The 26,597-nt window shown below is 41.0% G+C and overlaps 1 protein-coding gene across 5 annotated transcripts in view; it reads left to right on the top strand.

Annotated features, from left to right (window-relative positions):
* The first annotated feature begins 1,049 nt into the window (after positions 1 to 1,049).
* The window catches only part of NOVA1 (NOVA alternative splicing regulator 1), a 95,565-nt gene continuing 70,017 nt past the window's right edge, over positions 1,050 to 26,597 (top strand). For 2 of the 5 annotated variants that reach the window (XM_073577792.1, XM_073577789.1), the window contains exons 1-2: positions 1,224 to 2,094; positions 3,833 to 3,976. In XM_073577792.1, the coding sequence (XP_073433893.1) occupies positions 1,959 to 2,094; positions 3,833 to 3,976 (280 nt within the window). In that variant the 5' untranslated portion in view covers positions 1,224 to 1,958. The other 3 variants (XM_073577791.1, XM_073577793.1, XM_073577790.1) reach the window with 3 other exon arrangements.

Raw genomic sequence — 26,597 nt, 5'->3', positions numbered from 1 at the left:
GCCATTATAGAGTTATGGTCACATGATCCATTATATCGTCTGTCTTATCCCTAATCTTCCACTTTATTTTATTTATATAGCGCCAACATATTCCACAGCGCTGCACCCTCTCTCCGTCCTCATTGGGGGGCTCACAAGCTAAATTTTGGATTGACCTTTTATGTATTTTATTTTATTTTTTTTGCGTGTAGGAGGTAAAGACCAGATACCTGCAGTTAGGGTGAGGACGGAAAGAATCCCACCTGTCTGGCCTGAAGAGGGTCCGGCTCTGTCGTTAGGTCATAACTTATCCAGAGGTTGGTGTATGAGCGGCTTAATACATAGGAACCGTGACTAAAGTGTAAAGAAAGTGCTCCTAAATAATAGGAATTAATAATAACAATCGTCATATAGCGCCGACACATTCCACAGCGCCGTACTGACTGCTTCACCGACGGTTACTCCGTTATACTAATATTATTACAATCCCATTGTAGTTAGTGATGTAGACTGTTTTATGCATGTGTTTCTCTGTATAAATACTATATATACATATACCTGTATATGTGTGTATATATATATATATATATATATATATATATATATAGTATAATTGAGATATGATACTTGTAGACATATATATATATATATATTATGGGATACATTAAAACTTATAGATGTTTTTTTCATGTGTTTCTCTGTATATATATTATGGGATACGATAATATTTCTATACAGCGCCATTATATTCTGCAGCACTGTACGAATAGGTCTGGTAAGAATAATTTGTGTTATGACTGTTTCTTTGTTACTTTTTTATACTAATAATATTACAATCCCACAGTAGTTAGAATATTTGTTTTTTGTATATATATACATATAATGGGATATGATAATATTTGTATACAACGCCATCATATTCTGCAGCAGTATTTTGTAAAAACAAAACATAAACAAATCCCTGCAGCAAATGTCGGTAGTTGTAGTGCGCGTGTTATGTGCTGACTTATACACGGTGTGATAGGTTTACGTGAATAATAACATTTTTTTTTGTTTGTTTCCTTCAGAGTCGACCGGCGAGCGACGCGTTAAATGGCAATGTCATCTCACCAAGGAATCCAAGCTGAAGACTGCCTGGAGTCCATGCTACCAGAGCTGACCTATATAGGTAGGTGTAGGTAGCGCTGAGCCTTTGTGTGGGATGCTGGGCTGGGGATGTGCTGCTACAGCATCCTTAATACCCACAGACACTTCTGAGGCCAGCCAGGAGAGGACAGAGCGCTGGATCACCGAGAGCACCAGCCACAAGAGAGCCAGTGTGAGCAGCAGGCAGGGGGATTATTAGGAAACAAAAGAGAGAGGAGGAGGAGGAGAGAAAGCAAGGAAACAAGTGAGAGGCTGCAATCAGCACCACTCTTCTCTCACACACATACACATCTCGCACTCGCTCCTTTCTTTCCTCCTCAGCCCTTCTTCATCCCCTTTTCCTCCACACACCCCTTCCCTCCCCATCACTCTGCACCCTCCCCTCTTCTCTGTGTTTCTCAGTCCCAGCCATCTTGCTTTATTTTCTGCTTGCTACCTCTCCGCTTCCCTCCCTCCTTTATCTTTCTCTCATTCCCCAATCCTTCTCTATCACCCCCTTCTCCTTTTCCCTGCACACTTTCCTCGCCACCCCCACCGTTCTGCACTCCTCCCCCTCTTTTCTCTCTCCCTCTTTCTCTCCCTCTCTCTCTCCATCCCTTTCCTCCCCCTCCTGGCTTCTCTTTTATTTATTTATTTTGTGTTGCTCTTCTCTGTCTCCGTTTCCCCTCTCCCTTGTATTGCTGTGTCTGTATATTTGGAGGTGCACCAGGGGGCTCCCCCTTTTGCAGTGCTTCCAGTGCAGGTAGTGGGGTTCCCCCACTCACTCCCCTCCTTCCCCAGCCTGTGCTCCCCTTGTGTCCCCCTGTGCTCTCAGCTTGCTGCAGCCCACAAACATGATGGCGGCAGCTCCCATCCAGCAAAACGGGACCCACAGCGGGGTCCCTATAGACCTAGACCCCCCAGACTCTAGGAAAAGACCCCTGGAAGCCCCTCCGGAGGCTGGAAGCACGAAGAGGACCAACACAGGAGGTGAGTGCACCAGCTGCTGTTCTGCAAGGGGGGTGGACTATAGCTATTGAGGCAGATTCTCGCTTCTCCTGGCCTTGACTGTAGCCCCCATAATATTGTAGTTCTGCAATATATGTTGGGGGTCCTCACGCAAGCGTGTCTATTATAATCTGTGGTCAAAATGGCGTCTTCTTGCATTACTATTATTGTGGTTTTTATATATTTTTGGTTTCAATAGACTTGGTGTTAAGACCCTGCAGGAATACGCCCCTTCTGTGTTTTTGGGGTTCAGAGAAAGATTGTCAGTGGTCGCTTTTCTTGAGACGCGTGTCAGGGCGATGTCGTCGATGTATGGGAAGCTGGTTTATGGGTTTAGGAGGGAATCACCCCGCTGCTGACTGACGGGGTACAAACACTGCAATCTCTCACTCTCCTTCGGAAGCGAAGAGGTTAATTCTCAGTGCTGGAAGATGCATGGAGGAGGCAGGGACCAGACCAGTCAGCTGCACATCAGTGGCTGCACCTCTCGGTCCCCTCTCATTGTTTCTGGGCATCCTTTTATTTAGCAAGTCAAACCTTCCCTTTCTGGAGTGCCTGGATTTTTTTTGGAGTAATACTGTGTGCCTTTTTTTTTTTTTGATCCCCCCCAATCATTAATTGTAAGCTTGGGGGAGGGGGGGGAAGAGAGAGAGGCTCAGCTCACAAGAGCTGGGGGGTGCTTCTTCTGCATCCTGGTGATGTGTCCCAGCATCTTCACGTTCATTTCTATTGGAGGCATAACAATGCAACGATGCAGAGGTGAATGCATTTGCTGAGGAATTGCAAGGAAGATCAGTGGGTTTTTTCTTGGCTTGGATGTATGCTCCCATCACAGGAATCACCCATGGACCTGCACTTTTATCATAAACTGTACAGGGATATATATTTACTGGAACATGTTGAGGTTATGCAAAGTCAGTGACTTGTTATATATTAAAAAAAATATATACCATACCACATTTCCTGTCATTTCATTCAGCGAGACAACCTTCCATATTTGCTCTCTGTGTTACATATTTTCAGGGGGGGGGGCTTTTTTTTCTTGTATTATTTTTTTCTTTTTTCTTTTTTTTTTTCTTTCATTCTGCATCGGGCACATGTGATTATATCCGATGACCCACGATCACCGTGATTTAAGCCGTAGATCGCTTTGAAATAAGGGGGAGAAAAATCTGCTTAAACTGCTTTAATTAATAAGCTTATAGGAGGATCACGAGAGATTGAAAGAAGCTAAAGAAATACATTGGGATTAGTGTGGAAGTCATTCCACGTTACACTGAGGGGTTTTTTTTTTTTTTCCTTTTTTTTTTTTTCTTGGCAACCTCTTAATGCTTACAAATTAAACATGCTGTTCAGAGGTGAGACTTTGGAATAGGTTCGTCTAGAGTTTTGGATCGTCAGATGCCTCGTTTCCACACGTATGTTCATCTTCCATTGCTCCCCATTCTAAAGCTCTCACTTTCTTCTTTGCAAGCTCGCATCCTTTTTGCCATGTATCTCCTTCCCATCACAGGTTAAATCTGTAGCACCGTCTAGGATATGGGATCCAAAAATGATATATTTGTATAGATACATATATATGTCATGTAAAAAATTGCAATGTATTTTTTTTTTTTTTTGGGGGGGATTTTTTTAGCTATTAACTTGCATGGTTTTCCCACTGACACTTAGAACTAACTGTTGAATTTTTTTTTTTTTTCTCCTTTTTTTTGCATTGCAGAAGACGGACAGTTTTTCCTAAAGGTCCTCATTCCTAGTTATGCAGCTGGATCTATCATAGGAAAGGGTGGGCAGACCATCGTCCAGCTACAGAAAGAGACAGGAGCCACAATCAAGCTGTCCAAATCCAAAGATTTTTATCCAGGTAAGGTCCCAGGCTGGTGACAAGTCTGATGAGGAGCGGTTCAGTGATTGACAGGCGGTTGATATTGCATTTCTCAATTTCTCATCCTTGCTTTGTTGGCTATCGGAAAGGTTGTCGTCCTACCAGTTATATATATTTTTTTTTTGTCTGATTCTTAGAGGTATACCGCATTTACGAGCATATTTAATTTTGTGTATGGATGCAGCAGAGCTGAATTTGTCACTTGACGCTTCAGGGCTGTTTTTTTTTTTTTTAAATTTCTAATTTAGAGAAGGCACCTGCAGTCCTATGTAAAACTATAGCTTAAGACTATGTTGTCTATCGATTCTGACATGCTCCGCTCTGCTACATCTGTATTCAGGGATCTTTAAGGTGATTTTCAGTAAAAGGCAGCATTGTGGGAGGATTCCGTTTGGAGGCGCAACGCATTTACTATACGTCAATAGGTCGGATTTTCGTGATTTATCCTAATGTGCGTTAAATTGTTCCCGTGCAAATGGGAAATAATCAGAAATGAAAAACGATTATTCATTTAGTTCTAAAAAGGATAGAATTTGTGGCGCCGATCAGCATCGAATCGATCGAGCGATCAGGAGAAATAAAACTGCCATTATACAGACGCGCCCGTTCTGTACGAGGACTGTGATCGCAGCGAATTGCTATGGCCGTGGTGTCCTGTAAAAGACAGTGTTAAAGGTCACCCGGGTAAATATATGTTCACACTACAAAGAATTTTATGGGGAATGAGCTGTAATAAGGCGCTAGGCCGAACGTTACTGTGCGCACATGCGACATATACCAGCAAAAAAATCTATTCTAATCACCCTAGATCTTCGCTGTCATTATCACTCGTCACGAAATGTCATTTATTAGATATGCAGAATAGGCTTTTATAAACCTGATCGACCGTATAAAGTGTCATGGAGATGGCAAAGGTTCAGGCGACGTCTGTTTTGACCAAATTTGCTGCCAGTGTTTGCAAACAGAAATCAGATAAAGACATGCAAATGTTTGGTGCTCGTTTCCTTGCAGACAAAACATTGTTTTAAAGGAGGCAACCATCCGTCAGTGCGCGGGATCTCATTCGACGAGGTGCTGCTCGTCACCTGCCTCATTGTCAGGTCGACAGATTTTTTATTTTTTTGTGATTTTGCGATTATTAATATTTGACAGGTTTTTTTCTTTTTGTTAGGAACGTGTGACTCATTACTGTCGCGTTTGACATTTTGATTAGCTTTTCACCTTTTCCCCCCCCGCAGATGACTCGCTCCTCTGGTTCATAAATGGCGTTTTAAGAAGGGCGGGGGAATTTTTAGGACAATTTGTGCAACCCCAAGTCTTTGTATACATTATGTAAGGTGGAAGAACGCTGCCACTATCACTTATAGCCTACCGGTGAATGGATGGAGCGGGGTCGGTAACCCACCTGGGCTCCTGCGACATGGAGATGGACACATGTGGAGAGGGAATATATATTAGACATTAATAATGAATTGATGTGTGTGTCTATAATCACTGAAAATCTGAATTTCAGCAAAAGTAAGAATAGGAATTCACTGCATAAGCAGATACCAAATAACGTAAGGGGGGCTACCGCTCAAATTTAATAAGGTAATATATCTGGCAGACAACCGCTCAGCTAAATTGAATTTTCTGTTTAACAGCTGAAAATGAAATAGCATTTCTTGCATTATACATGAGCTTGTATTAAATGCACCGCAATATTATAGTCCGAATTACTGAATAAAAGGGACAGGCGGAAGGGAAGAACGTTCACCTATCGGAGCTGGCTTTATTCTATAGTCGTATCGCTATAATGCCTTTCCGTTATGTCTCGTGCTTCATTTTCCCTGCCAGATGCGGATGCAGCAGAGAGCTGGGTTTGTCATACGGCACAACCCATTGACAGCCGCTGTGCGTTCTTTGTGGTCCTCAACAGCGTTGCTTTAGCAATGTTACAAATGTCCAGATCAGTTCTGTTACCTCCACTACCGCCGCCGAAAAGGCGCAATATCGGCGATTGCCCTTATAGGTTCTTAAGATGACATTTTCTTCATGGATGGACGTCTATTTAGATCTGATGCTACATCATAACATTTCCAAAAGACGTTTGGGCCTAAAATGTAACTTGCGTTCACGATCATTTTCACTCCTTTTTGTCCAGCGATCATATCTGCAACCTGTTGACGTATTTACAGTAACCATTTTAACTATTTATTTCTGTATTTTTATTAGGTAGAAAGATCAAGATCACAAAATGAGAAAAAACAAACAATAATCCGTATAATAAAACTAATAATCCATAATGTAGAGGTGATAGAATGGTGATGTCCGGAGGACTCGTAGCACAGGGGACTCATGGTAACCTCGAAACCTAGCTCGCTGATGTTTCCGCAGGAATGCCGTAATGCACTTTGCGTCATAGGCAGGTCCTTTATTCCCTCTAATCAATTCTGTCTGGTGTCTATCTCCTTTAAGGAACCAACAGATAGAAGAAAAAAGATAAGAAAGCAAATGACCCCCCCCACAAAAAAATCCTGGGGTAAAAAAAAAACCAAACAAACTGAAGTCTTTTTTTCTTTAACACAGATTATCCCATATTTAGATAGTGAATGTTTTAATGTATCCTGCATGTCAGTTGTTTCTTCTTTAGATGGCTCTGAGCTTATTATTACTGAAGCAATCAGGGATGGATGAAATTAAGTCACTTTCTGGTCTTCACTCTGCGACAGCTGGTGGGGGGGGGGATTCAGCTTAACCCTTTATACGCTGGACACTTTTGTAGTTTTGTTGTGTATTTTTAATTGTGATGGGATAGAAATCAATTTGGAAGGTGGGGGCTAGATATTGTGTATATTTGTTTAACATTTAAACTAAATATTAAGATAGTAAAAGGTAAAAGTGATAAAACTTGTGTGTATGTGCTCACATCCATCCAGTCTTCATATGCATCAATATATAGACCCACACGACCCACCTTCATACATTTGTTTGCTTTATTACTTATGTTCTTATATATGGACATATAAATCTATAGATATACAGAAATATACATAGGCATCGATATATATATATATTATGCATATATACATTTATATATATACATACATATAAATATCCCAATGTATATATGCATAATATACATATATGTGTGCATATTGCACACTCTCTCTCCCTGTGTGTGTGTATAGATAGATAGATAGATGGATGGATGTCTGGAAGATATGCCCTGGGGTTTCTGCATATTGGCGATCGATCTCCGGCTATAAGGAAGAGCTGTTTGTGTCTCTCGATCCTTCCTTTTATAACTCTCCTCATTGCTCATCACTACGTTTAATATTTCCTAATCCTGAAGACTATTTTCCAGCATACCATGCCTGGCATGGTGTAATACCAGCCTTGACCTGCATGTTAAGATGGCATTACGGTCACATAGGTCTTTATATTCATATAATGAGCTCAAACAATTGGAAAAGGATTGTACCAAACAGCACAAATATACGGATCCCTTTTCCCCCTTTTGATGCCTACTAAGGTATGGGTCATTGTGTTAATATAGTCTGCCCCCAGATTTCCTAGAAAGTTGTAGACCTGAGTATTTCTTAGGGAAGAGTGTATAAAATCATCAGTCAGGACTGCAGTATTATACACTGGGTTGTCCTTTATGCCCACACATTATTTGTTTTTTTATAGTAAAAATCCGAAGGTCAGAGCATTTTTTTTCATATTTTTGATTGAAACCCAGAACTCACAAATAAAATTCTTCATTCATTTCAATGCAGATGTTACTGGTTTGATTGAGTCACAATGATTCTACTATTTCTCTTATTTTCTTTATGGTGTGTGCACCCTTTGTTGCCGTCACCCCCCCACCCCCTTTCTAATGAATTCATACGGAGCCACGTGTCATAAAAAAAGAAGTCTGCAATGACGCACAGGTGATCCCAGCAGCGGCCATCTTGGGGGAGTGCAAATTGTAGGCATTGACGATCAGAACTCCAGCCCTCTGAGAATTCGGGTTCACCCCACCAGCCATCTTTTCTGCAGCCTCTTTTGGAGCAGTTGGTGCTAACTCCAGCGCCTACTCTTCTAGGCACCAAAGGTATGCAGACAGGACTGGCTTGCTGTTATCTATATGCAAGCCGATATGTCATGATATAAGAAAGGGTTCGTTGAAGCACGTCACACAATTACTTTGCTCCCGATCTGTTTTACACGGCGGCAGTTATTTGCGCAGATAAGGACTGCCGTGCAGAGACTCTGATCTCCTCTTTCCAGTTTCACACCACTGTATTTTTTTTTATCACAAACAGTACACATGCGAAAAAGGAAAAAAATACTGTCTCTCCTATTTTATGTTTTAGCTGGGAATGAAACTTGGCTGCACGTACAACTGAGATCCACATGCAAGTTCCCTTCCTTTTGCCTGTGCCAACTCTGTATTACAATCACGAGTGTCCTCGGCCCTGGTGCGAGCGATCGAGAGAAAGCGTATTTGTTTCTGCCCCAGCTATTTATTTGTGCCCTAATCTGAGTGTGTGCGTCTCTGGGCCCCGGCCAGCAGTATACAGAGAATGAGAGGTGACGTGTCATACAGTGATCAGGACTAGCTGTTAGCTCTGGCTCTCATTCAGGACTGTGTCAGGCAGCAGGACCTGTAACGTCCGGTTAGATCGCCTTACGGCGCTAGATCGAATGTTTCTAAGGAAATGAAACGTCCAAGAGAGAATAATCTCACACCGTATAATGGGGCAGTATGTGAATTATGTGCCTACTCCAAAATCTAGCACATATTGTAAAGTATGCCAGGCCGGTAAATGAGCGTTACCAGCAGGGTGATCGATTACTTAGTACACATAGATGCACAAATCTGCACCAAAACAATCCTAAAAATTAGATTCTTGGTGGAAATCAGCCAGTGAAGGCGCAAAGACTGGGTGGCAGGAGAGAGTTTGCACCCTACACCTGGCATCTAGCACAGTTCATAAATGTATAATATCATGGGCTAAGTAATCTAAAAGCAAAAATCCATGCATGCAGCATACCTGCCCGTGGCTACAGATTACATTACGGCACAAAATAGAAGTCAGTTCTGCCACAATCTGAACATCTTGTAATCCGCAGTCCTATGTCTTTACCCTACATTTACTCCTCCGTGGAACAATTCAGTCTACTCGTGAATTAGGGAAAGAACATCCAGAGAAATGCAGCAAAAAAAATAAAAGATAAGACTGTAAAGTCTAGGTAGGCACCATAGCGCCCGATCACAATTAATTAGCTCTTGGCTAAAGCAATTTCGAAAGCTAAAATTAGCCCTGTTACTAGTTACAGGGGGTCGGTGAATAATCGCCCCGTTGTAGTAATGTTAGTAAATCACATCTGCATTACACAGAAGAGAAGAAGTAAAGATTCCGATTTTCCAGTCGTGGTAGATCCTTCTTTGCCATATAGCGAATTATTATTCTTCATAGGTTCATTCATTTTCTATATAATATATATATACTTTGTATGAGACAGCGTGGAAATCTCCCTAGTGGGATTTCCATAGGATTGGGAGCTGTCACTCATCAGGGCACCATATGCCAGGCTTCCGTTAACAGGTTTGATACGCGCACTAGTGTCTTAGTGTAATGGCGGGATGACATCCATATTACCCCCTTTGCGCAGTGGTGAACATTAACCCCCCGCGTTAAGGGAAGAGGTCCGATGTTTGTAACTAGAAAGCTCGAGCAGGTAATTGGGACCCGGCTGGTGGAACATAACCACACCAGTGTCTGGTTTCACTGCAGCTGCTGTTGGACTTAATTACCCTGACCTGTGGGGCAGGAGAAGACGCTGCATCTAACAGGGGAAGTGGGCAGCAACCTCCGGCTAGCGCCCTCTACAACTCCTTTCATGCCCACAATCTAATTTACCAGAATAGCATGACACAAATTGTCATCTCTCGTTTCTAAAGTAGTAGGATCTATTTTTTTTTCCATTGGTTGTTTCCATTTGCAAACCCCTAGCGATGGAGAATAAAGGGTCTACAGGAACATTCATTCACATGAAGGCTCCCGCTTTCACCATTCGTGGAAAACGGCACTACTTACCATTTTCCATTTTGCACCAGATAGCACAGTTGATTTGCCTGCATTCCTATGGAAAACCAGGTAAAATGACGTACGGTACCTACTTTTTCTATTTCACGTCAGATAGATTTTGCTAATTTACCACATATTATTGGAAGAACTCCCATTTTACACCCTATTAGATTACCACCAGTCTTCATCTTAATAACCATACTATGCAGTTCTTGCCATACACACACTACATATAGATACACTCATGTCCGGGTGTGTGACTAACGCCCGTCAGAATTTTTCAGAACATAATCGGATGGCACAGTCTCATTCGCTGACACCAAAGTCCAGATAATCTCACTTTTGTCCTTTTTATATATAATTAGTCTGCGTGTGCGCTCGTCCCATTAAACCGCCATTGTACATATTTCACAGCTATGGGAAGGCAATGTCAGGTGCTGTCCGCCCAGCTTAACACAAATGGATAACTACATTTGCTTCACTGTACATTAAGTTTTTTGTTCATTTCGTGAATTTAATTCAAATGATGTTTAAAAAGTGCATTGAAAGCATTTTGCAGGTCATTACGCTTGGCACAATGAGTGACTCATACGTCGTTATTAAGGGGCTGGCAACAAATGGCTCTGCGTAACAAATCTTCTGCAGACACATTGAGTTTGCGCATATCTGCCATCTATATTCGTATACCCTTGGAGCTGAAGAGTCAGATTGAGTTTCTCATTTAGACATTTGGACCCCAGCCAAATTTTAGGGCTCTTCTTCTCTCCCACCCCACCCCATACTGGAAGTGAGGATATTCCTGTAATTTCACAGCCATGGGTCATCCAAAGGGACAGTTACCTCCGGAATATGCATCCAGTCACCTGCCAACGAGGAGAGACATTCTGTAGACATTCCTTTCATGTCTATTCCTCATTGTTGCAATGACGCCAAGGAAATCATTCATACAAAGAATAGGCACACATGGTAGAGAGATAGCAAGCAGTGAAGGGACTTGAGTCTGGCCAGGACTGGTAGACTCGTTCCATTGTTTTCAGCAGAGGACGCCATTATAAGTTTTTTCTATAGAAAACCAAAATATGATCTTGGCTCAAACATTGCCATCTTCTCAATAAAGTACTCTAGTATGATGTGACGACGACTCTTACTTTAGATGCCTAGGTTGCCTTGATAGACATATTGAATCAGGGTCTTAGCTCGAGGGGCAAGTGCACCCAGGAGTAGGGCACCAACGAGCTTTTTTGCCCTATTTTACTGCCTTGAAGTCTAGGACTAAGACGTCAACCTGAATCTGTATCAAAAGTGAAGGAAAACTTAACTGTGAGGTTGAGCACTGTCCATTTACAGTGCGGTAAAAAAAAGTGCGCCATCTTTCAGAAATGAAATGACGTCACCATGTGGGCACTGCATTTTGTATTTTCTGCATTCTGATAAAAAAAAAATGTGTGCTTCTATCAGAGCCTGTTATTATATGTAGCTTTCATGTGCAGATGCTTGACACGGACAGATCACCACATTTTGGTTAGATGTGTTTATGCTACACCGAATACATCGATTTTTCTGGCCAACACGGTAGCACAATGAAATTTTTTATTGTACATCATGTATTCTACACCACATTCTAGTACATTACTACCATCACATTCATTGCCTGACTTTCTATTCCTATGCATTAGAAAAGGTGCCAGGTAAAAAAGTCATTTATTGCATGATTTACACATACGGTATATTATTTCAATGTCACATACTGTAACTATGTAAGCTTAACGAGAACTCAATCCAAAGTAAGTCATTCCCCCGCTTTTTCGAGTGCCCTTTACACGTTTGATTAGGTTTTTGTGAAATCCATGGCGATATTGCAGTTGTGCCTTCCCCTATACGCTCTTTTCAGCCTGTTGCCAGCCGCATACGCGGTAGATCATGATGGATGGCAAATTCCTGCATAGTTTACGCCTTTATTGGGCTATGTGCACACGTACTTTTTTGTCCTGCGGATTTTTCTGCGCAGATTTGAAGAAATCCGCAGGTCAAATGACCTGCATTTTTCCTGCTGATTTCTTCCTGTTTTTGTGCGGTTTTCTTGCGGTTTTTGTGCGGTTTTCCACTGCGGTTTTCCCCCTGTGGATTTGGAGAATGGAGCAGGTGGAAAACCGCACAAAAGTGACATGCTGCATTTTTTGTACCGAACAAAAACCGCGCGGAAAAAAACGCAGCGTCTGCACAGCGATTTTTTTTATTTTTTTTTTGCATTGATTTACATTGTACTGTAAATCACTTTGCGGATCTGCAGCGTTTCTGCGCGGTAAAATCCGCTGCGGATCCGCAGGAAAAATGCATCGTGTGCACATGGCCTTACAATGCATTCTAACAGTGAGTTGCATTCTCGGCGGTTTGTCTTTTGACCTAGGAGTTGGTCATTTACATAAATTTGCCCAAAATATTGCTGAAGACCATAGTACGTAAATTTATGTTGGAAAATAACGGGCTTTATATCACCCCAGCCTAAATTTTTCTAAGGTTCTACAGTCGACATCCCATAAGTCAGTTTGAGCGCGGTGCATGTCCATGCTGATCGATGGGTTTCCAACTTAAGAAATTGAAATGACGTCATGCCATCTCCAAATTTAGAAGAGGACAAGGGAATGATACAAAGGCGTGACATATCCGATGAAGTAACATTCTTGTTCAGCAAGAAATATATTTACCGTAGTTGTTTTTATGACCGCGTGGAACTTTTTTTTCCTATTTTTTTTATGCTTTTCTACCCATGGACTGAAATAACAAATGGGCATAAAAAAAGCAGATGTGCAGTGTTTGTCTTGTGCATTTTTGTTTATGGATGCACGCCTAGGAATTGCGTGATGAGACCTAAATTTTTAAAAATACGGTAATTTACTTTCTAAATCTCAAAGTTTCTTTAAAAAAATAAACATATATCTATTATCTATCTATCTATTATCTATCATCTATCTGCCTATCATCTATCTATATGTGTATATATATATAGAGAGAGAGACATATATATATATATATATATATATATATATATATATATATATATACATAAGTGTGTGCAATTTTTTTTCTTTAAAAAAAACTTTAATGACTACAAGGTAAATTAGTATAAATTTTTTTATTTGAAGCCTTATCGTACACTTCCAAGTTTTACACCCATTATGAATATATATATATATATATATATATATATATATATATATATATATATACTATTTATTTTTATTTTTTTTTAAATCTTCATATCATGTGGGTAGTCATATCTTTAAATATTATTATATTATCTATTATCTTCCGGCACTACCCCTCCATACCCCATTTGTGTGTGATCAGCTTGGTAATCCAGTCCAGGCAGGTGTATAACTATGTATAGGCTTCTCCTTTTCTTCTGGTCGTCCAGGCATTCATGGGGTTACATGCAGGAGGTCTGATTTCCTCAGGAAGCCTGGTGATGGGTGGGCTTCAGAGCTGTGTATCTGTGTGTGTTTGGTAGGGCTCCCTGCTTGGCTGGGAGAATGTAATTTCTGGCTACTTGTATAAAGAATGGAGGGGGGAAGCGGGGAATTGAAGGGGGGCCTGTGAACAGCTGAAGTGATACTAAGCGCCAGCTGGGGGATCTGAAATCAAAATAAGCTGTGAGAGTTGTATTAATGTACAATTAGAATACACAATAGTGATTGTGCGGATCAAGGTCATGTTGCACTGGAAAAACAGCATAACGGAGATCTTTTTTTTTATGATTTGTTTTTACATTGCAACCGACATATGATATGAAAAGTCAGTTTTTCCAATGAACAGACTGTTCGCTTCACGCACGCGATGCTTGGATGCTCAGTACTCGGGCCGTCTGATATTATCATATAGTACTCAAACACAACGTGAAACTATAGAGCTCAGAGAGATTTAAGGAAAACATTTGTGGCTAAAATTAGGCTACTTTCCCACGATGAGATTTTGATGAGTTTTTTTACGCTGCGTATTTTCGAAAAAATGCTGGTAACTTTTTATAAATGGCTCAAAAAATCGGCAACATCAAAAGCTCATCATGGGAACGTAGCCTTAGACTATACATGTGTGGCCTTTAAAATGTTGATGTGAAGGTGCTTTATAAAAAATACCAGTATGTTTTATGATTATCCATTATGCAAGTAGGTTCATCTTCCCATTTACTCTAATTTACTGTCAACACCAACCCATTCTGCGGCTGCTTTGTGGCTCCCATTGCTTTTTATTTTCCAGAGTGTGGCGTGAAGGAGGACCGTGCTTGTAGTCACCAAACCACCCTACACCTCCCATTGGACAGAGTCATTGCCTATACTTTTGGATAGGTGCTTTGTATTTTCATTCACACAACCTATTTTGGCTCGATTCAGTCTCTGAGTTGTATGGGGCCATAATATTGAACCCATTGGTGTTCTTGAGACCCTACTGTAAATTTGAAAGTCTCCGATGTCACTATCACATGCAAAAATTTTATGTGTTGGATAGATGTGAATATCCACTATATTCCATCAGATTCCCCAAGGGCTGGTGCACATGACCGTATTTTCGATCGGCATTCAAGTGCTCTCCGACATATCAGATCGCACTCAGACAAATATTATTCTATGGGGCCATGCACATGTCCGATTTTTCTTTTTCACAAGAAAAAACTGCTGCATGCTCTAGTTGCATTCGATTGTCAGATCTCATTTGACCATGCAAGTCAATGAGTGCATGATAAATACTGTACTGCACTCCGATGACATGTGAGTATACTCTAATTTTCACGGACTGACAGAATGGAGAAGATGGAGACATTTTTTTTTCCATCTTCTCATTATCTGTGAATATCAGATCACACTCTGGTCAGAGTTTGATCAGAGTGTAATTTATGCAATCAGCTCGATTCTCTCGAATTAGAGAATCTACTGTCATTTGCGACTAGCCAAGTAGAGAGGTATTATGGCAGAATAAGGCATTGCTTCTATTAGAAAATCCACGTAATATGGTGACTTTACAGAAGTGCATTGCAGATTGCCATAAATTTGTATTAAGGACTCCTTGTGCTCCTGCCAAGGCTCCTGCAATCATGGCTTCTTTGTGCTTCTCGATGTCCCCTCCTTATAAAAACAGGCAGCCAAGAATGCACCTGTTCTGACTTTGGAGAGTAGAGTAAGGGTGTATTTTATTCACCAATCTAAATAATTACTAATTGACGGTCGTCTACCAACCTGTTTACACAGGCAGACCGTGCTTCGGATGTCACTGAAGGATTCAAAATATAGGACGCCATTGTTTTGGTTAGTGCACGTCCTGTTTATACATTATGATGAGTTGCCGAGAGCGATGATCATTTTGGGCACACCAAATGGTTATTTCACCCAATGAAATAGCGTTTGGCACGTTAATCAGGGAATCGCAACCTGTTTACACTGCATGATTCACGTGAAACGAGCGATCCTAGGAATGCAATATGATAATTGTGCACTATAATTGCACCTTAAGCCACCGTGAGCCATCTCTGATGGTGTTTTTCTTCCATTAGTAGAGTTGAAAGGCCCCCAATACACATTAGGTGGTTGGGCTGGTCCTGGTAAAATCAGCTGATGCAGCCTGCGTGTAGGCCACCTTTAAGGTCTGATATCCCATGGACTGTCTTATTGTTCAGGAACCTGTAAAATTGCAAAAAACACTCATTTTTATCTCTGTCTTCATACATTCCTTCATAAAATATTCATTTTAACATGGGAAATGATGACACATATTTGGTCTATTAACAGAAAGTATGTTTTTTATTAAGTCGCTAGGGTAGGCTAAAATCTTTAAAGTGTTATTATAGGAATAGAAAGAGCACTGTATTTACCCTAAACATAATGAAAAACTGATGGACTGCCTGCATCAACATCGCATTCCATTTTAATCTGTTTTAAAGAAAAACAAATCCACCCCTCCTCCCTAAAATTGCGAGCCTAGAAATCCATTGTTCCACTCTAGCTGAGTTATTCAAGGAGTTGTGTATTTTAGACTCTCTTTTGCTATTCTGTTTTAATAACAGGGGGAGGATTTCCAACTAGGTCCATCAATAGTAGCTAAGGCCAAGAGCCCTATCCGGCCCAACTCAACCTCAACATTCACTCAAAATTGTTCATGCCCATAGATATCAATTTGCACAGTTGCTTCCCAGCCTGATTGTCCCGTGGTGATCAGGAACCAACACGATGACCCATAAGTCTGAGATGTGGTTATCCCATTAGACAGCACCTATGATAGACCCATATATCACACTCTAGGACCCAGTAAGGTCACTGGACACACTCGTACTATGGCTTTGTAGGATCTTCATAAGATTGATTTGGAAATACCGAGTGTTTTTTTTATGGCCGTTCTCGAATTCTAGAAGTTCTCTCCATGCTATCCACAATAATCCATTCTTCTTTGTTCTCCGGAGATTGCTGCCTATTGTTTTTGTTGTCTGTGATATTCAGGAAGAGGCTGACGTGTCCTCTCCGGGGAAGTCATGTTTGTGTTGCTGTAATAAATTCAGATCATATTAATTCCTAAACAGAGTATAAATGTGCCAGACCACAAGCGCTCCATGCTTCGAGATAACACACCTTTATTTGGTTATTCTGCTAATATGCTATTTATTTCACTGAGAGTGATATGCTAAAGTAATTACGTAGTGATCTCATTGATACCAGTCCCTGGTTGCTCGTCCAAGACACAAAAAAAACAGAAAAAAAAATATTTTTTAAGTTATTGCAGAAAGGTAGCTTTTTGATTAGGGTATGCAGGAATAGATCATTCCAGAGCTTGGTGCAGGATTGGAAAAAAGAGGCAATCAATGTGCCTAGAAATTAGTCTTCTCTTTTATTTTGGCGTTTATCAAATTAGATATTGGTAGGCCACTAAAAAATTGGAATTAGCTACTGGAATGCTTGCTTCTTGAAGTTCAGAGCAATCTGTCTATTATTGACATGGTCTATAGAGGAGTCACTGTACCAGAATTCATGCAACATCTCAACATTTACAGATCATTGGGTGGGATTGAGGAAACTTTCACCTAGCAGCATTTCAGTATTTTGCATCAATTTTTGTAAGCCAAAATCATGATTATGTCTAAAACCTGGAAGTGGTACAAATCTTTCCATTAAACTTTTTTTCTCTGTAGTTCCCATTCCTGGTATTAGATCCAGAGCGGCAGGAAAAATACTTTTGAGAGTTCCACCTGAGTTATTATCTGACCTGTTAATGAGCCTTCCAATATACCTAGAGATATTGACGGTTTTGACGGATAGCACTTGTCCTCATGTTGTGTTATGGGGCCATGCGCATCTCTGTGTTACTCTGGGGAAAAAAATCGCAGCATGCACGAGTTGCATCTTATTATCGGCTCGCACTTGGCCATTCGTGTCTCTTTTAGTACATTCCAATTTTCATAGACTAACAGAATGGAGAAGATGGAGATTTTTTTTTTCTCTCAATATCCAAGAAAATGGGCCCAAACTCTGATCAAACTCTAATGAAAGAGTGATTAGCATAATCTGACTGATTTTCTTGGATGACAGAATTTTTTTTTTGTGTGACCCTAGTCTTACAAACCGCTTTTTCAGGGTACTTTCCCCTCATGAGTGCAGTGGAAGGTTTGTCTGGCTGAACGAGACACCCTTTGGTTTGAGACTGAGTTTCAAGGTCCATTTACTTTGCATGATTACTGCAGGCTAATAGTGCAAGCTAAACATGCTGCCAATCACTTGATGATCGAGTGAAATGAGTTTTGGTTTGCCCCCCAAAAATTATTGTTTTCGGAAGCACATCATCCTCTGTAACCAAGACTCGTGCTGCTGAGAACATTGAAAGCCTTCACGCACTATGCAGTCTATTACAGATCGTTCATAGCACATCCAAAATGGTGTCGGCCTGTGTCAACTGGGTATTAAACAACCACCAACTACGGACCTTTATTAAGAAGACCTTCTGTGTATTTAATGTTATTGGAAGTGCTTAGTGGGAAAATCAGGCTAGTTATCTCTGATTCTGGATGAATGAAAAGTCTTGCTGGTGTCTCCCATTCGAGATGGTGTCATTCGTCAGGTTGGACATTGAATTACAGAGAGCTAATTTGCATCTTTTTTTTTCCCCATGTGTTGTTGCCAGTAATACCCCTTACACAACTTGTCAACTTCAGGAGAGCTGTCCTCCCAACCACCCGCTTTCTTAAAAAATAATGATTGTGAATTGTTTCTATGGTTGGAGCAGGATCTAGAACCTCTGATCTTGGGATAAATGCGATCATCAAAGACAAATCTAGTGGTCACTATACACATGAGATTATTTGTGAATCCACTTAATATGAAAATCTTGGTATTCGGCATCCCTGCCAGAAATTAAAGGCTTATAGGATGCTGTTGGCAAACAATAGGCATCCATTTAATTTATTGTTTGCAGTTAACATCCTACAGTCTGTCTTTGAGAGGGATTGTTGTCTACAGCAGAAATCTCCTCCTTTGACCGCTTTCTCTTAGAATACTAGTCATTGCTAAATTTTATATTCTTGTATGGTGCATGGCACTTCTATCTGTATTGAGCCCATTTGTAATGCGCCTCGGATTGCTGAGGTGTCCATAGTCATCAGTAATTGCTGAAAGTTCATTTGATATCTAGGCCATATATTGAAACAGTCCATTGCCAAACTGGCACACAAGGCGGTAAATAATCATGCCCATAATTTTATGCTATTAAAGATTTAATTATGATTATGTTATGTCACATTTCAAACGCTGCGGTGAAATTGTGACTCAGCCGCCATAGCCAAGATCTGAAAGTCTTGATCTGTTCGCTTTGCCGCTCTCTCTCCTTTCACACAAACTTATTTCCTCCCCTCCTAACTGTAAGTGTTTTACATGTCCAGGACACAGAGAGACGTCCTGCCGAGAATGACTTTGCTTTGTTTTTTATTCTTTTCACAATTTTTATTTTATTTTGCTGATTCCTCCAGAATTTCGCTTCTCATCTTCTTATCGCCAGTTTTATTTTTAACGAAGTCTTTGTGTGATCTGTAAACATCGGAGAGCGGTGCAAATATAATGACAAGTGACATATATCCAGAGGAAGGGACGGTGAAGAAGCGCGGCACTGCCTGCAAATGAAGCCGGTATGGAGCAACAGAACAAGGATTGTGGTATATAACTAATGAGGCAAGGCTTGTGCCGGAGAAGGAAGGGAGGTAGCTTATCTGTCAGGATGCCATAGGATACATGACGGCCTTTCATCTGCAGGGACTAGCTACAGTATACAGATCTTAGCAGGAGCCAGACCAGCAGAATTTTTTACTAACCTGTCACCCTATTCTTATTTTCTTTCTTCAATAAAAAGTGACAGCCCTGCATACAGGACGCTGTGGCATTTCGGTAGGAAGTAAAGTATTGTCAATGCTATATCATTTTTACTCCTCCAAGTATTCAACTAAAATAGTATTAAAGCAAAACCAAAAGAAAAAGTTGGTTTACACGCAACTACCATGCGGTACTTGGCAAACACTTGCTTTGATAAAAAAAGCATAAAAGCCATCCCATCAGCGCCAAGGTGTCCCTACTCGGGATGGTCCTCACCCCTACTGTTAAGGCCTCTTTCACACTTCAGTTTTTTACAATCAGTCACAATCCGCCAGGTTTTGAAAAAAACGGATCCTCAATTTTCTTTTGAGGATCTGTTTTTTTCCCCATTGACTTCCATTAATGGCGGATTGTGACGGCTTGCCGTCCGTTGCATCCGTTTTTTTTGAGGATCCGCCAAAAGTTGCTGTCCGTCACCATCCTCAAAGATTTCAAAACGGAGCTTGCAACGTTTTTTTCTCTGGCGGATCCTCCAGACAGTCATTTTAACCCGAAATTCTTTCTGGCTGTCGGACAAAAAAAAAATTCTCTCTCTCTCTCTCTGCGCGGGTGGGATGGATTTTATGCTTTTTTTTTTTTAAACAGCGTTTACTAAATACTCTATGTTATTTATGTGCACTATAGCTTTTTACTAATAGCATGGTGTATGTTCATTTTGTCTCTATCTTAGGTTTTGTCTTGAAAATAGTATTAAAGTAGTAGGGTCCTTCAGAAGGACATCAATCCGGCTTAAAGGGAATCTGTCACCCCTTTTTTGAGATATCATATAATGATATCATTCAATTGTGTGTCACATAAGGATTCTCTTAGTACTTTTGCTTCCCCCTGACCCCGCACCTTTCATGCATAAATACCTTTTTATATCGGTTCAGATGTATGTAAACTGCCGCTGTCCGGTCCGCTGGGCGGGGCTTATTCACCTGCTCCCCCCCTCCCTGTCTTGCTCTACGCATTTCTTCTTGTATAGAGCAAGACAGGGAGGGGGGGGAGCAGTTGAATAAGCCCCGCCCAGCGGACAGGACAGCGGCAGTTTACATACATCTGAACCGATATAAAAAGGTATTTATGCATGAAAGGTGCGGGGTCAGGGGAAGCAAAAGGACTAAGAGAATCCTTATGTGACACACAATTGAATGATATCATTATATGATATCTCAAAAAAGGGGTGACAGATTCCCTTTAAGTAACTAAACACAAGAAATTCTCTAATTTCATGATATCTTTTTTTACACACAGCTAAGATGTAATCAGGTTTGCTCACTATAGGAAGTGATGGCATATCGCTGGAATATGCCTTTATTCGATTAGTGTGAGTCTGACAGCCAGAATGCCTACCGATCCTTGGAGTGAAGGAGTCTTTCAGAAGTTCATCCTGTGCAGCAATGCTACTGGCCTTCTACGGACCCTAGTCACTTGAATGAAGCTGTACGGCAGTTTTTTGCATCAGGGATGGCGTAAAATGCTGTTTTATATGAGAAACAGCCCAAGACAAGCAATAGAGTTATTAGGCAATATAGCAGAATTGTAGGTAACTGTCATTACGTAAGGAAGAAGCATAGTCACACGCTCGTTGTAGAGTCTACCTGAACACCACAATGATGATGACAAGCCTGTGTAATGAGCACGGCAGCTTATAGAGCCTATAGTATGCCAGGCTATATAGTGCCACCTTAAGGAATCACACCCATCTAATATTGTTTTTATTAAATGTGTGTATATATACATGTAAAGTAGTGTGAGTGTATTTATATACTCACCTACCGCTTCTTTCTCGACCCGTTTTTCTCTTCTCAGTGATGTTACTGCAGTTGACTAGCCGGCTTCTTTAATGCGCAAGACAAGTCTCTTTTAGGGCAGGTGCACACGACCGTATTTTCGGTCTGATTGCAGTCTGACAAAACATTGGATCGCACTCGTGTTAGTCTAAGGGACCCTGCACATATCCAATTTTTTCCTCGGACAGAGCCGATCAGAAGAAAAAATCGCTGCATGTCCTAATTTGATCCTGATATTTGGATCACACTCAACCATGCAAATCAATTAGTGCATGGAAACCATCAGAATCAACTCGAATGACATCTGAATGCAGTTCGATTTCCAAGGAATGGAGAAGATGGAGATTTTTTTTTCTCTATCTTCTCATCTAAGGGAATCGGATCACACTAAGATCACATTCTGGTCTGAGTTTGATTTGCATAATTGACCCAATTCTCTCAGATGAGAGACTGCAAGGTTGACTGCACTGCCCTCGTTCTGCCTCTCCATAGGCTTACATTGTAGATGCCACGTCTGGGTCACGCATAGCACAGTGTGACCTGGACAGTCTGCAGATTGGTGACGTCACTGAGAGGCAGAGTAGAGCGGTGCTGGATCTTGGAGAAAACAGCATTAGGTGAGTATATTACTACACTACACTACATGTACTCATATTTAATTAAAAATTAATTAGACGGAAGGGCTGCTTTAAATTTTCACATTCTGTAAAATACTGCCAGGGTTAAAATATTTGTTGCTATTATACCTAGTGAACAGGAATTACAGGGGTTGTCCAGTCATTTTATGTGACTGCAGACTTTTGAATCACCACAGCATGCACATCTCATTCTCCGGTGCTGATGTCGGGAGCGTCAGTCCTGTGATAGCAAGTTTGCGATTTGCATACTGCTGATCACATTCCGACTAGATGTGCTCAGCTTCACTGAATACAAGTGAATTGAGTGAGGCCAAACACGTCTAGTTCGCATGTGACCTCCTGTATGCAAATCGCATACTTGCAGTCATGTGACCATCTGCTCTCTCTACCGAGACTGACAGCATGCAATGCACAGGCATGTGAAGATTCAAAAGTCTGCAGACACATAGAGTGATTGCAGACTGTCATCTCAAAGGTTAGCAAAATAATGTCTTACAAAAGACAATACATTTTCTACATGCATTGGATTATTCATAAACGCCCAAAAGGTTTAATTTCACCAAAACTATAATCCTCTTCAAGCTTTACGTGTGCATCACTGGCCCAATTAGTCTCCGACTAGGGATCCTGCACTCGGCCGCCGTACAGCAGCAGTGGATCCCACCTAAAGTAAGGCAAGAAGCCCCTTGCTAACCCTAGTAGGGTTGATGATCCTCACTTTAAATGTATTATACAAGGCGTTGTCATCTTTTATTTGTTGTTGTTGTTTTGCTTTCTTCCTGACACGATAAATGAGTCACATTAACACGTCACAGAAAGAATGAGTTGTTGATTTTGATGCAGAATTTATCTCCATATTTCAGGCTTTGCACTGCTGTAAATGAAATCCACGGCACTTCTGCCGCAGATTTAGCATGCTATGGTTTAGAAGTCTTTTAGATGCCTACAATCTGCTGAGGATTCTTTACTTTAGTGAATCGGGTTTGTTAAAACATCATTCACTAACATTATATTGCACTTTGCTGGGGAATTTTGATACACATACCACACTCGAAATTCAGAAATAGGTATTCGACTTGTGAAACCATCCTTTTTCCAAGAACTTTATTAAATTTTTTTAACAATGAAATAAAATAGGAAGGAATTAGGTAAGAGGGGAGGGAGGAATGAGATGAGGGTGAATTGCTTACTCAGCTTTATTGGGGTACAAAACAGAAAAAGGTATGGGGAAAGGGAACAAAGCAGTAAACTTAACAGTAATGTGTATCATCTTAAAATGTGGTTAGGGATTTACATTAACATCTCAATTATACTGTACATCAACAAGAGATAGGAAAGTGAAACAATCCTAAGCTATTGAAGCTCCTTGGGGGCGGTATTGAAAATTAGGCTGATACTATATGGTTACATGATTCGCTCAACTTCATTACATCAGTGTCACATGTTTAATGATTGGACATAGGGTTACATTGCAACCATTTCGCATATACATGTACATATACACAGTTCGGCCACTGGTCTCCTGACTTGAATTCGACCGCATCTTATATGCTTATGAAACTGTTGAGATTGAGTCAGGACACCCGGAAACAGACTAGAAAACATGGTCTCAAAAAATGGGAGCAAGCCCAAAAGCAAAAGGTTAACAGCCGGCAGGTATGAGTTGAGGTCTCATTCAATTCTCCTTAGTTGTCTTTGTTTCGGTCCAGTGTCTTCTGGTTTTGATATTCAGTCCAATTTGCTTTTTGCTCAAAGCATTTATTGCAGGTGAATAATAAAACTGGGGCTATATTTAGACTTTGGTCGTGTTGCCAAAATTTGTTAGGTGTCGCTGCTACATCACAGCACGCTACAAGTGAATGGAGTCATTGTGACCCTGAGGGTACTGTGATGAGCAAGTTGCAAAAGTCCAACGTTGTTGCGCTTCCTATGACTTGCTTGCCATAGTCCACTCAGGATCTCAATGTGACCCCATTCACTTGTAGTGTGCTGGCGATTTTTGGTCGTGCAATGAGTGTCATGCCCAAAGTCGCCAAGTAGCCCCAGCCTAAATGAGATAGTGTATTAATATCGCTTTTGCTTCCTAAAAAAAGCAATTACTCTACCAAAAGGCCGTATGCTGTACTATGAAAGCAAAGCCACTGTGGTGTGACTGGTTTCTATTTGTGATTTCCTATACAACATTTTTTATATATATATATATATATATATATATATATATATATAAACAACGACAAAGCAAAGTCCAGCAATAACGTGAGCAATCCAGGATGCTGTTAAAAAATTTTTTCTTTTTATTCATAAATCCATTAAAATGCAATGGTCCAAGCAGTTCTAAACAGCAATAACGCAGGAAAGTCGTGCAGATAGGACTACGCGTTTCAGCGGTAGAACCCGCCTTCTTCACGGTCCAGAATCTGCTCACGTTATTGCTGGACTTTGCTTTGTCGTTGTTCACATTTGTATGGATGGACTCCTACATCCAGATCCGGGCACAACGGAGTTAACCAGGTCAGCTGAGGCTCCAGGTGGTTCACAGGAGTGAGCTGGTCTACATTGTTGGATATATATATATATATATATATAGGGCAGCACGGTGGCTCAGTGGTTAGCGCTGCAGCCTTGCAGCGCTGGGGTCCTGGGTTCGAATCCCACCAAGGACAACATCTGCAAGGAGTTTGTATGTTCTCCCCGTGTTTGCGTGGGTTTCCTCCGGGCACTCCGGTTTCCTCCCACACTCCAAAGACATACTGATAGGGAATTTAGATTGTGCGCCCCATCGGGGACAGTGATGAAAATGTGTGCAAATTGTAAAGCGCTGCGGAATATGTTAGCGCTATATAAAAATAAAGATTATTATTATTATTATTATATATATATATCTAGTCTGATTTTTGCGTTTTTAGTGCAAGAACACTGAGATTCTGCCTTAAAACTGAAACTTTGTTTTTTTCATGCCTTTTTTAAGACACCCCATCCCCACTCAGTACAACATGGTTTTAAATGCACGGTGGGCAGTAGGTTTCATGAAATCATATCCATTTTGCATATCCAGCTGATTTTCAAAACAAAAGAAAGTACGGTTTTATCACATTTTTGTTGCTTTATTTGAGGCCCTGGTCTTTTTTTTTTCCATACGCAGCATGCACTAGGTGTGGCCTTCTTTTTTTTTAAATGCATGAAGTGTAAAGGAGAAAAAAGATGAAAACAAACGTTGCAAAAATTCAATGTGAAAGCAGCTTTAGGGCTCATTCAGATGTCTGTGGATCTTGGTCTCATCATCGACCGCAATGCACGGACTGGTCGTGGGTCTACCAACTTGAGATTTACAGCCCCATAAAAATATGTGAAGCTGTCATGCTCCCGTCTGGAGACCCGCGGTCAGTCCGTGCCTTTGTCAGAGATCCACAATCTCCATGAGGCCTCAGTTTGTTAATTATTGCTCTGATTGAGTACTTCCATGTAGGCTGAATTTAGATGTCTGTGAAACTCATATATGGACAGTGAATGTATGGATTGGCCGCCCGACCTGAACTTAAAAGCCTTTTATATGTTGGGTTTGAAGTGGAAGATATGAGGCCAGTCTATACATCACATTGTTTCTTTGATGTATGAATTCAGTCTTAGGGTATGTGCACAGTGCACACCATGTCTTTTCAGGCTGTTCCACCCTGAAATCCAGCTGAAAAAGCACGTAAGGGGAACCCTTCATGTCTTCCAATTCTATTTAGCTGCATAGGATTAGTCTTCAGGTTAATAGCATCACAATAGTCTTCCACCACCATACTGAAAGTGCTGATACCTGGTGAAAATGAACTTTATCTTTCCCAGGAGCCACTATCTATGGGCTCACTCACACAAGCGTTTGTGGCCGAGCACTATGCAATGTTTTATCAGATTGCAATCGGGCATATGTTATACTATGGGTCAGCTCAGATCTGCCATTTTTTTTTACTTTAAAAAGTAATCGCAGCATACTGCGAGTGGCTGCAACACTCAGCTCACACACAACTATTCAAGTCTATGGGTGCGGGAGAAATATTGGACTGCACTCAGATGTCATACTACCACGGACACGGAGAACAGACACAGTGAATGGAGAAATTACTTTTTCCATCTAATCTGCACTTGTGCTGCGTTTCTCTCAAACGAGAAAATTAGAGCACAGTGCACTGACTCTTGAACCAAACTTTGACAGAGTTTGATTTGAAGAGTATTTGCATAATTGACCCCGATTCTCTTGCATGAGAGAATCGATGGCCGTGTGATCCCGACCTATCAGTCATAAGGGGTGCACAGAGCGAATACAGCAGTCACTGACAGCATAGTGAATGGTAGCTGAAAGCACGCCCCAACACAGAAGTGCTGCAGAGGGAACTGTCAATCAAAGCGCCAGTGCTAGTTTACAGCTGCTGCTAATTGTGTAGGGATCAGTGACTGTAACCAGCCCATGCTCGCCTCTATGACTGAAAGCCAGCGGCTCCTTGGGGGAATAAAGTTTATTTTCTCCTGGTTGTCGCATTCTGTGAGGCAGCAGTACAGTATTGTAATGCTAGTTCCCTGCAGAATAACTCTATATCTGCCGGCTAATAGCATTTAGGGACATGACGGGTTCCCTTTAAAAATCCTACAGTGTCACAATGACTTGCTGCCAATATGTTCAGCCTTTTTGCGCTTCTTTTAAACACTTTAAAAGTTGCAAATTGGTAAAAAGAAGAGACCCCCGCGATTCT

This window comes from Dendrobates tinctorius, unplaced genomic scaffold (genome assembly GCF_039654945.1).
Source record: "Dendrobates tinctorius isolate UK_male_01 unplaced genomic scaffold, ASM3965494v1 ptg000057l, whole genome shotgun sequence".
Lineage (NCBI taxonomy): Eukaryota > Metazoa > Chordata > Amphibia > Anura > Dendrobatidae > Dendrobates > Dendrobates tinctorius.
This window is presented reverse-complemented; position numbering and strand designations above follow the sequence as displayed.